The sequence below is a fragment of the Mirounga angustirostris genome, unplaced genomic scaffold, assembly GCF_029215605.1.
Source record: "Mirounga angustirostris isolate CCGP_5_RB_7025 unplaced genomic scaffold, mMirAng1.0.hap1 SCAF_1, whole genome shotgun sequence".
In the NCBI taxonomy this organism is placed as follows: domain Eukaryota; kingdom Metazoa; phylum Chordata; class Mammalia; order Carnivora; family Phocidae; genus Mirounga; species Mirounga angustirostris.
The window spans coordinates 198,411,917-198,426,584 of record NW_026991709.1 but is presented as its reverse complement, the minus strand read 5'-3'; the positions used below and the strand labels follow the sequence as shown (position 1 = coordinate 198,426,584).

The window sequence follows — 14,668 nt, the reverse complement described above, 5'->3', positions numbered from 1 at the left end:
CCGTCGTGGAGAGCAAGGGGGCCCACTTTAGGGGGTGACATTCAGGCTGACTCCGAGGCCTGGACAGGATCCGACTACAGGAAAATCTTGAGGAAAGCTATCTGAACATAGAGGACAGCAAGAGCAAAGGGCTGGTAAAAAGTCAGGACCACCCTGGTCCCGGGGTGGAATGGTGGCATGACGATAGGACCTTCAGAAGTCTGGCAGGAGGTCTGTGATATGTCAAACGGGAAAGGCGTGGTAGATGGTAGGAGTTTCAGTGATATAGTAATTTGGGAGCCACAGGCAGAGAAATAAGCCTGGAAGAGTCACTAGGCCAAACATGTACCCTGAGAAACTGGAATAAGGCGCAGAGCAGGAACTACCTCTGGGTCTCTTCCTCCTCTTGAGCACTCCCACCAGGATTCTGCAGGCCTCTTCTCCCACACTCCACCCTGGGCCCACACCGTTTGGTGGTGTTGAGCAGACCACAAGGCACTGTTACCTTTGCCCCTAGGGAGGGAGCATAGGTGAACTGGAGAGGCTAGGCTATTTCTCAAGTTGCCCCCTTCCCCCACACCAGATCGAAGGGAATAGAAAAAGGTGATTGTCCTGGGTCACAGTGCTGAAGAAAGTCCCAGTGGGCATAGGACAGAATCCTGCCTCTCCTTGCTGGGCCCACACAGAAAGTGATGACCTTTAGGCTTGGGAACCTCCAAGGCATTTGGGATGGTTAAGCTCCACCTGGTAATTACCCAGTATTAATTAAAATAAGCACTAACACCTCTCATATTGGCTTGGCACACACCCAGGAGTTCAGTGCTGCTGGAAACTGAGTTTCTGGAAACAGGAGCAACCGATCCCCGCTGGTACAGAAGCCATCCACGCTCTAGGCCAGGCGAGCCTGTGATTCCAAACACCAATGTCTCCCTGGACAAGTTCCTTGACCCCCCCAGGGGAGTCTTGCACAATTTACTTTGTGAGAGCAGGGATAGTGTTCAATTTGTTTCCTGTCAGTTCCTTGCTACATACTGTTGGAGAAGGTTTACTGAATGAATTAATGAATGAATGAATGCTTCCATGTAGCAAGTGGAGTCAGTGAAACTGCTCTCCCGACCCCTGTCTCAGGATCCTTTTCTTTAAAGTGTTTCTGATCTCAGCCTATGAACACTTCACTAAGGATGGGCAGTAAGAAGCTAATGGGACAGGGTTCATCTGCTCTTGAGTAGACCAACCCTTCCAAGTTTTCCAGGAATCAGACCATACCCAGAAAACCTGGGTGTCACTCCCACTGCATCCACCACACCTGGGGATCTGCCTGCTTCAAACAATCCTACAACCAATCCTTTAGAAGGGCAAATTCACAACTCCACTCCCTTGCTTGCTCATTCTTCAGGTTTTATATGTTTTAAAGAGGGACAGGCGCCCGTATGGTTAGGACTCTCACCTCAATTACAAAATAAGATAGAGGAAGGCTACTCTAGGGCTGATGACAGAGCTGGGTGGGGGCAGGTTCTCCCAGTCACTCCAAGAAACCTCCATCAGCCTCTGCCAGGAGTAGACTGGTTTGCTGTCAATTGCCCCAAGGCTTGGCCATCCATCCATCCATCCAGCAAACACGACATTCAAAGAGCATCTTTGGACCTGGAGGGAATGAGGGCCACAGAAAGCAGGAACCCCATAGCTGTTCCTTACCTGTCTCCACAGACCACCATGAGAGTAAGGACGGACAGCCAGCCTCCAGGCCCTACGTGGCTCCCCATCCCTAGCACCTGGTCCAAGAGCAGGGATCCATCTCTGCCCCTTCTGGGAAGCCCTTCTGTCGCAAATGGAGTCCCAAGGGCCGTCCATGAATGCCCAGTTGAGCTGGCCAAAGAAGAGTGCCTTAGAGCAAGAGAGAATACCAGGGCCCTGAATCCCTCATCTTCTACCCTTACCCTCCTAGGAGGTGCCTTCATTCAAGCCTGTCCAGCTCTACCACTAGAGGTTACCGTGGCAACCAAACCCACAGGCAGCAGGTAACTGGGAAACAGCTGCCAACAGTAAGTGATGGTGGGGAAAAAGGCAAAAACAGAGACTGTAGTAGAGAAGAGGAGGCCCCAGAGCACTGACAGGTGCTCAGCTCCAAGCGCCAGTCCTAGGAGTCACTACCCAGCAGGCAGTCAAATCTTACACAGACTGCCACACCACCAACCACGGGCAGACGTGAACACAATGGGGCCAATTCTCAGAGATGTTTACAACTATGGATCACAGTAACACAGGTGGGGCACATGTTTAGCCCAACAGCAGTGGGTCTGGTGAAAATGAACATGGGTAGAATACCAACTACTATTTCCAAAAAAACAGTGGATTTCATGTACTCTCGATAGGCTTATTATTTTAAAGGGTTTTTTTTTCTCTTTCCAGGAAGAAGGAAAACACCCGAACTCCCCAGACTCCTCTGGAAGCCTGCTCTTGGCCCAGACCTCCCATTTTATACGCCTTCTGCCCTGTGATACCCTCTGCCTACTGGGGGTGGGGGAGTGGACTCAGCCCAAGCACCAACACCTCCCTCTTCTCTGCCCAAGGGGATCTCTGAGCCACTCCAGTCCCCTACCTGTCTCCTGGAACCTGTTGGTCATCTGGCCACCCCTGCATCTCAGCCCCTCTGGTCCAGTCTTCCAGCTCATTTAGTTATCTACCCCCCTCAGTTCTGTTTTGCCTTAGAAGTGTTTATGAGCCTCTTGGACAGCAAGGCTTGGGGAAGTGGGCTATGTTTTCTCTGTCATCACCCAAGCTGTCCTTCAGCCTCTATAATGCCTCCCTCATGTGGCTACTGCCTTTGGTCCGGGAAGTCTGCTCTATTTTAACAAGCATCCATGCCCCAGGGAGCAGTTAATTCCCAGGCCACCTGTTTCTGCACCTGCGAGCCATCCCCTCCCCAGGACACTGTATCCCAAGAAAGTGTCAGTTTCTGCAGCGGACCTTGGGTCTGCCTCGGAGATCCTCAAGGCAAGGACAGAACCTGGGAAGCAAGGGAGAGCCTGGCTGGAGAACCACAGGCCTATATGCTCACCAGAGCAGAGAAAGCAGAAAAGAGAGCCCTCAGGGAATGCCTGGCCCTGGGGCTTTCCCAGTGCCTATTAGGACTGCGCTACCTGTGGCCTGACTGACAGGCCAGTGGCCGGGCTTTGACCCTGTAGTACAGACAGGCCTCCTGGAGCTTGGGTCAAGCAGCCCCAGGACAGCCTCTGATAGCATCACAAGCCTTTCTTCAGGCCTGTGGACACCCAGACATCACTCTATTACCTGCACTCTATTATCAATCTGCCAATGATCTTGGCAGATCAGCTTACCCTGTCTGAGCCTTGGCTTCCACATCTGAAAGTGGGGGTACAAATCCCTACCCACTAAACATTGAGTGACATGGGGATAAAGAAATAAGAATGAACCCATGGGAAGGTTAGAAAGGGCATAGGGGGTTCCAGCCTCAAAAGAACTGTAGGGAAAGAACTGTGGGTGGAGATGGTATGACCTTACAGCAGAAATGGCACTACTGTTGCTTCTAATAGGCTTGTTGCAACATCCCACTGTCTGCCCCTCACCTTTGACCCAGTTATACTCTTCTTTGTGCCTGGGTGAGGCTGTTATCACTGGCTGGTTGTTTTAACACCTGCTGTCTGGCTTAATGATGTCTGTGACAGAGAAATTGCTGAGGAGGGCCCCAGTCTTTCCCCCACCCTTACCCCCATCAGGGACAGAAGAGATATATCAGGAACAGGTGGCATTTCAAAGTGCATCATAAAAAGGAAGTGCCAGCCAGGAGGGAGTTACTCACCATCTGCTCTGCTCTCTTCACAAATAATGTCTCCTGGGGCTTCCCTATTTGACTTAACACCTATTGAACAACCAAAGGAGTAGAACAGTCTACCACCACTAACAACAAGGAACCAAAACTTTCCATTTTAAAATGGAAGTTGTTTCAAAGGGCAAATTATCCAGAAGCACAGACTGTAAAAGTGATCCTGAGCCATGGGAATGGCTGTCATTTGGCTGGAATGCAAATGCACTCACAGGGGCTTCCAGGCAAAGGCTGAGGTTGCAGGATTATCTCAAGGACAGGGTGCTGCCAAGAAGAGCTTTGAAACACATATGTGGCCTTCTCCAAACCAGTGAGAGATTAAATAAAGACATCCTGCAGCATGAGGGGGCAGGCAAAACACTGAATTAATCTTCCTAGGCAGAGGGCACACAATTTTCATCTCTAAACAATGTTTTTTGTTTTTACTTGACTATAATTCCTTTCTGGTCATCCAAAAATATCTTCCCAGGAATAAAGTATTCTTCCTTAAACCCCCAAATGTTCAGCTTCCTGCCGGGCTGGCCACGCCCACTCCCAGATGGGGGTGGGTCCCTGTCCCTTCACCCCCTTATGCAGAGTGATGGCGCTAAAGCCAAAGTCCAAGGGTCTCTGTGCAGTTGCAGCAAGGTGGGACGTACCAGCAGAACTCTGTGACTGCCAGATGGGACAATGCCAGAGAAGCCCAGCTCCAGCCACCAGACAAGGACAAATTAACTTGTCTCCCTCACCTCCTCTGGATGTACCTGGGCATCATGAATAGCCTAATTAGCAAAGCCTGGCTGGTGACATCAGATCACAGTGACCCCCAAACTCATATGATAAGTCAGGATTGCTTTTGGCTTTTAGAACAATCATCTCTGTTAGCTCAGGGCAGAGAGGTGAAAGAATGAAGGGAAGGGTGCAGGCTTATACTGAGGACTATGGGAACAGTTAGCAATCAAGCCCCCCCACGCCACCCCATTTCCCTTCCCCATCAGGCAGTTGCTTCTAGGACAGTCAGGGAAGGCTGGACTAGCCAAAACTTCCTCCTCTTTCTCCTGCTGAAGCCCCTGCCTGAAGCCACCAAAGAAGGATACCAGATCCCGGACAGCCTCCACCAAGGCCACAGGCTGCCTGCTGAAATGACCCAGAATCAAAATAATTTCACACAATGCAAAAATTAGAAACAATATTTATTGTTTCCTGTTAAAATAGGGCACTCTCATGAGAAAAGAGTGTGTGAAAAGAGGCTTTCCTACACCCCAGGCTTTGTCACTTATCTCAGCAGGCTAGGACTGTTAATTCAAAACCCTTCTTGCTGTGTAGGAGGGAAAGCTCTCCATCTACTCCTGGGAAATTAGGCTACTGTAGTTTTAGTTTTGATTGCTTGTATGCATTTAAAAAGAAAAATCAACCTGACTGTTAACAGGCTACCTGTCCCTAGGCACATTTGCTCAGTCCACCCGGACAGAGAGATGTGGACCTGAAGTCCACATCCCCATGTGCAGGCCAGGATTAAGTGATACCCTGGAAATCTGGTGGGTAGGGATCGAAGAAAACACCAGCTCTTGTTCAGCTGGTTGAAAACATGCATCATGTCTCCAGTGAGAAGCTGAAATTCCCTTTCTCGAGTAGTATTTTGGGTGTAGTAGGGCCTGTAGTCAACCAGTAGATAGCTCTCTGACCATAGGTGGTATCTGGTCTAGAAGCTACTTACTCCACCTCCAAATCCTCTTGAGATCCCTTAAATTGACATGAGTAAATTCAAGTTTCAAAATGGCACACCAAGTTATACCAGGTAGATGTCATTAAGGCAATGGTCTCAACAAGTCCATGTACAGAGCTCTGATCCCACCATTCCCCTCCCTTTGCCTTTTAGGACTGCCTAGTCCTGCCCACCGCTCCTCCTTCGTGATAGCCTCCACAATCCAGAAGCCTTGAGCAGCCTTCAGCCTCACAAGTTGGGGGTGGCCCAATTAAGGAACTTCATGGCAACTTCAAAGCCAAGGAAACAGGCCTGAGAAGGGGTTAGAAGGAAGAAAAAAGCTAGCAGGAGTTGTGACTATCACAGGGACCCCAGCACCATGCTTGGCTGACCCTGTCAGGACCAGAACCCTTTCCTAACTTCATCAGAACCTCTCCCCAACTTCATTCCCATCCCAGGTCAGGGAATCAAGCTGTGCTTTGGTATTCCTGAGAGGGGAAGAAAATCCATGTCTCACAACTATCCATTTCTGATGACCTAGTCAGGAGATCAAAGCCCCACCTCTCATGGGGCGCCTGGGTGGCTCAGATGGTTGAGCGTCTGCCTTGGGCTCAGGTTGTGATCTCCAAATCCTGGGATTGAGCCCCACATAGGGCTCCCAGCTCAGCAATGCGTCTGCTTCTCCCTCTCCCTCTGCCTCTCCCCCTACTTGTGCTCTTTCTCGCTCTCTCTCAAATGAATAAATAAAATCTTAAAAAAAAAAAAGCCCCTCCCCTCAAAGAATCCCAAAGATATCCCCTCCTGAAGCTTCAGGAAAAGAAGCAAATAAGGAGGCTCTGGCCAAGGGTGGGATTTGGGGAAAACTGAACCCCCAATCCAATCCTAGGAACAAGCAAAAGTCAGCCCACCTAGACCTTGGAACCTGCTCTAAGCCCTGAAGGGAAAGCCTAGTCCCTGTCTTCCACTCACCGCATTGGCTGGAAAGGCTCGGATCATCACCGCATTGAACCCCTTATACAAGGATGTGACTCCTTCATTCTGGATCAGCTCTCTCAGTACATCTCTGAAACCATTAGGATATTTTCCAGGAGGTGCTGCGGGTGGAATCCAACTGTTAAGGCTTTAGGAAGCTTCCTGACCTGCCTATGGTGTCCCACATGGAGACAATTTTATAGTCAAGTCTTCCTGCAGGGTCACTGCATCAGGAAGAGGACACCCTCCAGGTCATCTGGGACCAGTTCCCAGACAACACAGTTCACCACCTTGGGACAAACAGACACAATGTCTGGATTACTGATGCTGAGGGAGTGGAGAGGAAGAATGAAGAATATAATAGTCCTTCTGCTCATGAGAAGGCAGCAGAGTTGATTTGACTGCTTATCTCACTTATTTTGTGTTTTGGCCAACAGGAAATGAATGAGTCTAGGGTTCCTAGAACACAAATGACTGCAAGGGAAAATGGTCAGACAGATGCTGGGTGCTGCTGTGGATAGTGAGTATCTCTAGGGCCCTAAGAGCTCTGCATCCCACGGGCAGCCAGTTCTGGTACCCACTCCACCCACATCTACCCCACTACCCTCCACTAACCAGTCTGGAAGCGGGACTTGAGCACGTCCGGGGGGATTGCCACAGCCCAGTTGAAGATCCCTGCGATGCCCCCAGCCACCAGGATCCGAGGCACACTGAGCTCACTGACACTGCACAATACCAACCACAGCCCCAGTCAGACAAAGGCTGTGAGCGAGGTATTCAGACCATCCCTCCCTCAGCAGATGGGGCAGTTAGAGAGAGGGAGAAACTGGCCAGAGGGAGGAGGTCCAAGGCCAGGGCTCCTGTGACATGGCAGCTGCCACTCCTTGGAGGGGGTTTCATGAACTTGTTTCATATACTTGCTCCAACAGGCGAGGTACAGAGTAAGCAGTGTCAGCTGGGTTTCAGCAGCAAGGAGAGCAAAGTGGACACGGAGCCAGAAGCAAGCCCCACTCTACCTTCAGACCCACTCACAGTAAAGGGCAACCAACCCATGACCGAGCAGTGTCCTCTGAGTTCTTCTAGTCTCCTTACCTCTTTCCCTCTGGTGTGAGGATATTTTTCAGCCACTCATATGTCATGAAATACATCCCGCTGGCTGGAACATCTGTTAGGGGCAAGAAAGAAGCGAATTAAATGATACAAAATCCTCATGGCTTTCTAGAACTTAGAAGAGCCACACTTGGACTGGCCCTTTCCAGGTTTCCTGGGAAGTTCCTCAGCAGCACCTCCTATGTGCAGTAATCACTTTGCAGTAATTAGATGCTGCTTTGGGGCAAGCACTGGTAAGAGTGAGCACAAACACACATGACATCATTTCACCTTCAAAGTCCCCTCTGAGTGGTCCCCATGGACACACCCACTCCAAGTTACAACTACAGCTAGCCTCTGGCCTTCCTCCAAGCTGCCATGTCAGGACAGGGCTGAGGCTATGTCTGCCTCTCCTACTGCCACCCCAGCAGGACGTGCCTCTCGAAACCAGGGAGGGCCCCACTGTCCTTAGTCACTCTTCCCCCCCACTCATCCCTCCAGCCACGATTTTATCTACTTGCCACTCCCCTGTAACTGCCACAATAGTGACTTGCATCCTTGAGGGCCAGCCTGCCAGAAGGATAGAGATCCTCCCATCCTCATTGGTGTCCATGCTGGCCAGGGGTGAGACTGCCTAAAAAAACAGGACATACCATGCCAGCCTTGTCAGAAGTGTAGCTTGTATAGTGCCAAGGCTAATCTGGGGATCCAGGTAAGACCCTCAGTGGCAAATCCACCTCAGATGAGCCCCCCCACAAGGTGACCTCAGGTGGAGAACCTAAAAGGTTACCTCTCATGAGGGTGAGCACTGTCCCTTTGTAGATGCCTCGGATCCCAGATTCCTGGTATACCTTCTTTGCACAGTCCAAGGCCCCATGGTACTTGGTTTCTCCTGAAGAAGCCTGAATCTGAGAGGGAGGGAAAAAGTCATCAAGTCAGTAGCAGCAACATCCAAGTCAACAGACTCAGCAGGTTACAGAAGATTACAAGGTGAGTGTGGGAGTGGTCATTAGGCATTAGACCAATGAAAGACTTCACTGTCAAACTGGTAGTTATTTGGAACATAGAATATTGGTGGAAATCACTAGGAAATAAGGTTAAATGAAAATATTACAAAGTATGCACACACTGACAAGAAAAAAGTCAACAGAGGAGTTGGAAAATAAGTGGAGGAACTCTCTCAAATACAAGAGCATTCCCAGTAAATCTAGTTGGAAGGTCATTCACTCATTCCTTCAACAAATATCCACTGAGCACCAAATCCATTCCAAGCTTTCACTGATCATGAAGCTCGGTTAAGGAAAAGTGAGCAGGAAATGGCTGTTCAGAGCTCTAAGTGCCAGGATAGAGGTCCTCTACAGAGCCAGGGGAGAGCCAAGGAGAAGCCCCCATACCAGTCTCAGGGACCCAGGTTCTAAGAGACAAGAGCTTGAGTAAGGCAGGCAGGGGTAATCCCAGAAAAGATCTGAGAGAAAGAACCCCATGCAAGATCCACATCGAGTACAGAGCGAAGAGGAATCATAACACACAGAGGCATCAACCAAAGAATAATTAAAGCTGGAGAGTTAAGCTTTAACAGTCCCAAGGAGAAACATGAAATAAATATATAAGTCCAACAATTTTCTTACATACTACCAACAAAAATTTGAAAATTATGGGAAAGAATCCTATTCTGAATAGCAATAAAATATATGTGCATCAAGCAGTAATTGGATTTGCATAAATAAAGCTCTAAAGCACCTCCAGGGGAGATAAAAAAAGAGATGAATAAAAAGAGTCATCATGCTGGTTAGTAAAGATTTCATTGGAAAGACATCAATTTTTCTAAAAATAATAAATTTAAGACAATGTCAATCAAGTAATAATGGCTTTTTAAAATATAACTTCCCCAAATGACCTGGGCACATGTAAACCTGGTATGTCTGAGGAATAGCAAGGAGACCCACATGACCAGAGGACACTGGAGCTGACTCACAGTGACATGGGGGGCCAAAGAGGATTGGTATGGAATTGACATGTTATTATCAGAATCTTCTGTTACGTGGTGAAGGTGACCTGGAGCAATGTGGATGCAAATGGAGGGACAAGAAGGGACAGACTTGGGATATGTTGAAAGCAAGCTTAGCTGTTCAACAGATGGGATATGTACAGTGAGAGAGAGAGAGGAATCTAGGATGACTCCTGTGCTTTAGAGCTGAACAACTAGAAGGAGGGTGTTGCCACCAACTGAGATGCAGAAGGCTGTACGTGGAGCAGTTATTGGGGAAGACCAGGAGTTCATTTTTGCACATGGTGACACTGAGGTGCCTATTAGCATCCAAATGGAAATGTTGGATGAACTAGTCTGGAGTTCAGGAAAAGCCTGAATTAGAAATATAACTTCTTCCTGCTAACGTGCAACAAAAAACCCCAGGTGTTTGTTTATTTATTTATTTATTTTTGGTGCAAAAAGGGAGTTTTGGTTTTTTTTTTAAGATTTTTATTTATTTATTTGACAGAGAGAGACACAGCGAGAGAGGGAACACAAGCACGGGGAGTGGGAGAGGGAGAAGCAGGCTTCCCGCGGAGCAGGGAGCCCGGTGCGGGGCTCGATCCCAGGACCCTGGGATCATGACCTGAGCTGAAGGCAGACGCTTAATGACTGAGCCACCCAGGCACCCCTGCAAAAAAGGGAGTTTTATTAAAGCATGGGGACAGGACCTGTGGGCAGAAAGAGCTGCAAAAAACCCTAGACGTTATTTTTAAAGCAAACATGAGAAGACTCCGGAAGCTTGGAGAAAAAGAGAGACTGGCTAGGGGACTTTGAACTTGAGGAATGACATGTGGTGAGTTCCTTGGATTTTCTTTCTGATATATCTCAGACCTGGAGCTGAGGAAACTGGCAATCCAGGAACACCAACAAGCATAGACCAGAAAGAAGGCCCAACAAAAGCCTGTGTTCTCTAGACAAAGGACCAAGAAAGGGACAGCTTAGAAAGATAAAAAATTTTTAGACAATAGGGGCGCCTGGGTGGCTCAGATGGTTAAGCGTCTGCCTTCGGTTCGGGTCATGATCCCAGGGTCCTGGGATCGAGCCCCGCGTCAGGCTCCTGGCTCAGCGGCGAGCCTGCTTCTCCCTCTCCCTCTGCCTCTCTCCCTGCTCATGCTCTCTCTCTCTCTGTATCTCTGTGTCTCAAATGAATAAATAAAATCTTTAAAAAAAATAAAATAAAATAAAAAATTTTTAGACAATAAACACTCTACTCCAGCCATACACCATAAAAACAAAAACAAAACAAAACTGGGACCTCACTCCCATCCACACCAGCAAACACCAAGTGGGGAGCTTAGACTTCCACCCTTGCAGACTCTAATAAGGCACCCAACATGCTGCCAGGGTGGAGTAAGAGAAGGCCAGGTAGGGAACTAGGACTTTCATCCCTGACAGCTGGTAACCAGCACCCTCCTATCCTATGGGGTCAGAGGAGACGCCAGAACCCCCACACCCACCCAGCTGTAAAAAGAAGTGCCCCACCCTGAGGTGCCAACAGGGGCCAAGTAGGAAACCTAGACTTCTATCTCCACCTAGCAGTAACAAGGCAGCATCCTTCCCTTTCCTGCTGGAAGAGTCAGAAAAAACCAGCTAAATTAGAAAGTTTAAATAAGATCCACAGTCTCAACATAATATGCAAATAACCAGGTTTTGATTGAAAAATCTCTCATCATACCCCAAACCAGGTAGATCTCAAAGTGAAAGGAAAAAGACAGGCAACAGATGACAACACAAAGATAACAGAGACATTATTATTATCTGACAAAGATTTGTTTTGTTTTCTTTGTATTTTTGTTTATCTGACAAAGATTTTAAAGCAGCCATGGCAAAAATCCTTCAATAAGTAATTATAAGTATGCTTGAAACAGATGAAAATATAGAAAGCCACAGCAAAGAAATAAAGTCTTAGCCGGAAATAGAAGATGTAAGGAAGAACCAAATGGAAACCATATAATTGAAAAATACAACTGGGAAGAGGAAAGGAAAGGAGAAAAGAAAAATATAACCAAAATAAAAAGCTCAATGGATGGCCCACTCAAGAGCAGAACAGAGGCACCTGGGTGGTTCAGTCGGTTAAGCGTATGCCTTCTGCTCGGGTCACGGTCCCACAGTCCTGGGATCGAGCCCTGCATCGGGCTCCCTGCTAAGCAGGGAGCCTGCTTCTCCCTCTCCCTCTGCCCCTACCCCCTACCTCCCCACCCCCCAACTCATTCTCTCCCTTTCTCTCTGAAATAAATAAAATCTTAAAAAAAAAAAAGAGCAGAACAGAGGCAAGAGAGGGGAAAAAATCGCTGGAAGACACAACAATGGAAAATACCCAATCTGAACAGGAAGAAAACGAACTGAAACAGATTGAACAGAACCTCAAGACCTGTGTGACTATAACAAAAAATCTAGTATTTGTGGCCTCAGGGTCCCAGAAGGAGAGGAGAAAGGAGGACAGGACTGAAAAGGTACTTGAAGAAATCACCGCCAAAAGCTTCCCAAAACTTTTCCAATGTGGCAAAACATAAACACATAGATTCAAGAAGCTGAGCAAATACTAAACAAAATAAACCCAAATAAATCATGCAACGACACATCACAAATGAACTTCTGAAAACTAAAGAAAAAAAAATTCTTGGGGTGCCTAGGTAGCTCAGTCAGTTAAGCATCTGATTTTTTATTTTGGCTCAGGTCATCTCAGGGTTGTGAGATAGAGCCCCGCATTAAGCCCCGCTTAAGATTCTCTCTCTCCGGGGCGCCTGGGTGGCTCAGTTGGTTAAGTGTCTGCCTTCAGCACAGGTCATGATCCCAGGGTCCTGGGATTGAGCCCCACATCAGGCTCCCTGCTGAGCACTCTCTGCTTCTCCCTCTCCCTCTGCCGCTCCCCCTGCTTATGCTCTCTGTGTCAAATAAATAAATAAAAAATCTTAAAAAAAAAAAAATTCTCTCTCCCCCTCTGCCCCTCCTCCCTCTAAAAAAAGGAAAAAATCTTAAGAACGGCAAGAGGAAAATGACACCCTACTTAAACAATCAGAATGACAACAGAAACTAGGGATGATAGAAAGAAATGGCACAGTATCTTTCAGGTACTGAAAGAAAAGAATTGTCAACCCAGAATCCTATGTCTAGCAAAAATATACTTAGAAATAAAGGGGAAATCAAGCATTCTTAGATGAAGAAAAACTAAGAATTTGTCGCCAAAAGAAGACCTACCCTGAAAGAATAGCTTCCCCCAAAAAGTAGTGAAAGGAAGTTCTCTACACAGAAAACAATGAAAGAAGGAACCCTGAAACATCAAGGAAGGAAGCAAGAACACAGTAAGCAAAATTATGGGATGTTGCATAATGATAATATGAGGGACATTATACAGTGATAAAACGGTCAATCTACCAAGAAGACATAGTAATCCAAAATGTGTATGTAACAAACAAAAAAGCTACAAACTGGGGCACCTGGGTGGCTTAGCCATTAGGTGTCTGCCTTTGGCTTGGGTCATGATCCCTGGGTCCTGGAATCAAGCCCTGCATCGGGCTCCCTGCTCTGTGGGAAGCCTGCTTCTCTCTTTCCCATTCGCCCTGCTTATGTTCCTTCTCTTGCTGTGTCTCTCTCTGTTAAATAAATAAAATCTTAAAAAAACAAAAAAAAGCTACAAACTATGTGCAACAAAACTGATAGAACTGAAAGGAGAAACAGACAAACCAACAATTATACCTGGAGATTTCAACCTCCTCTATCAACAAACTGGTAGAACACAAAGACTGAAAATCAGCAAAGATAGAGAAGAACTCAATATCATCAACCAACAAGATCTAATTGACATTTATAGAACACTCCACCAAATAACAGAAGAATACACCTTCCTTTCAAGTGCCCATGGAACACAGACCAAAATAGACCACGGGCATAAAACAAACCTCAAGAACTTTAAAAGATTTTAAATAATACAGAGTATGTCCTCTGATCACAACGGACTTAAACTAGAAATCAATAATCTCCAATATTTGGAAATTAAACAACACTCTTCTAAATAATTCAAAAAGGAAGTCTCAAAGGAAATTAGAAAACACACTGAACTGACTGGCAATTAATATATGTTAGAGGTGCCTGGTTAGCTCAGTCAGAAAAGCATGCAAGTGCTGATCTTGCGGTTGTGAGTTTGAGCCCTACGTTGGGTATAGAGATTACTTAAATAAGTAAATAAATTTAATATATATATACACATAAAAGTTTGTGAGACACAGCTAAAGCACTGCTGAGAGGAAAGCCATTAGCACCGACTGCATACATTAGAAAAGAGGAAAAGACTCAAACCAACCATCTAAACTCTCACCTCAAAAACTCTTCAAAAAGAAAAGCAAACTAAACCTTAAAAAGCAAAAGAAAGGAAATAATAAAGATATGAGCAGAAACTAATGAAATCGAAAATAGAAACACAGTTGAGAAAAATCAATCAAAGAGCTGCTTTCCTGAAAGGATCAAAAACATTAACAAACCTCTAGTGAGGCTGGCAAAAAAGAAAGAGAAGTCACAAATTGCTATACCAGGAATAAAATAGAAGATATCACCACAGACCCTGTAGACATCAAAAGGATAATAAGGGAATACTACAAATACCTCTATACACACAAATCTGACAACATAGATGAAAAAACAAAAACAAACTACCACAATTTGCCCAACAAGAAGTAATTTGAATAGCCCTGTAACTATTAAGAAAATTGGATTCATAATTTTAAAACTCCTCCCCAAATCCCTAAGCCTAGTTTCATTATAAAATTCTATAAAATGTTTAAAGAATTAACACCAATTCTACACAATCTCTCTCAGAAAACAGAAGAGGGAACACTTCCTAATTCATTTTATGAAACTAGTATTATCCTGATACCAAAACCAGATAAAATAATACAGAAAAAATGACAGATTAATATCTTTCATGATTATAGATATAAAAATCTTTAACTAAACATAAGCAAATAGAATTCAGCAATATATAAAAAGAATTATATAACATGTCCAGGTTGGTAGGGTTATTCCAGCAATGCAAAGCTGATTCAATATTTGAAAATCAGCTGATGTAATCCAC

General features: G+C 46.2%; 1 protein-coding gene across 2 annotated transcripts in view; it reads right to left on the bottom strand.

Annotated features, from left to right (window-relative positions):
• Positions 1–4,977: 4,977 nt before the first annotated feature.
• The window catches only part of SLC25A20 (solute carrier family 25 member 20), a 28,448-nt gene continuing 18,757 nt past the window's right edge, over positions 4,978–14,668 (bottom strand). Inside the window, exons 5-9 of one of the 2 annotated variants that reach the window (XM_045862462.3) lie at positions 8,359–8,476; positions 7,572–7,644; positions 7,095–7,204; positions 6,477–6,601; positions 4,978–5,819 (exon numbers count right to left, since the gene is read on the bottom strand). In XM_045862462.3, coding sequence (XP_045718418.1) covers positions 5,757–5,819; positions 6,477–6,601; positions 7,095–7,204; positions 7,572–7,644; positions 8,359–8,476 — 489 coding nt within the window. In that variant the 3' untranslated portion in view covers positions 4,978–5,756. Of the gene's footprint in view, positions 5,820–6,476; positions 6,619–7,094; positions 7,205–7,571; positions 7,645–8,358; positions 8,477–14,668 lie in introns of both variants that reach the window. The other variant, XM_054504769.2, reaches the window with a different exon arrangement.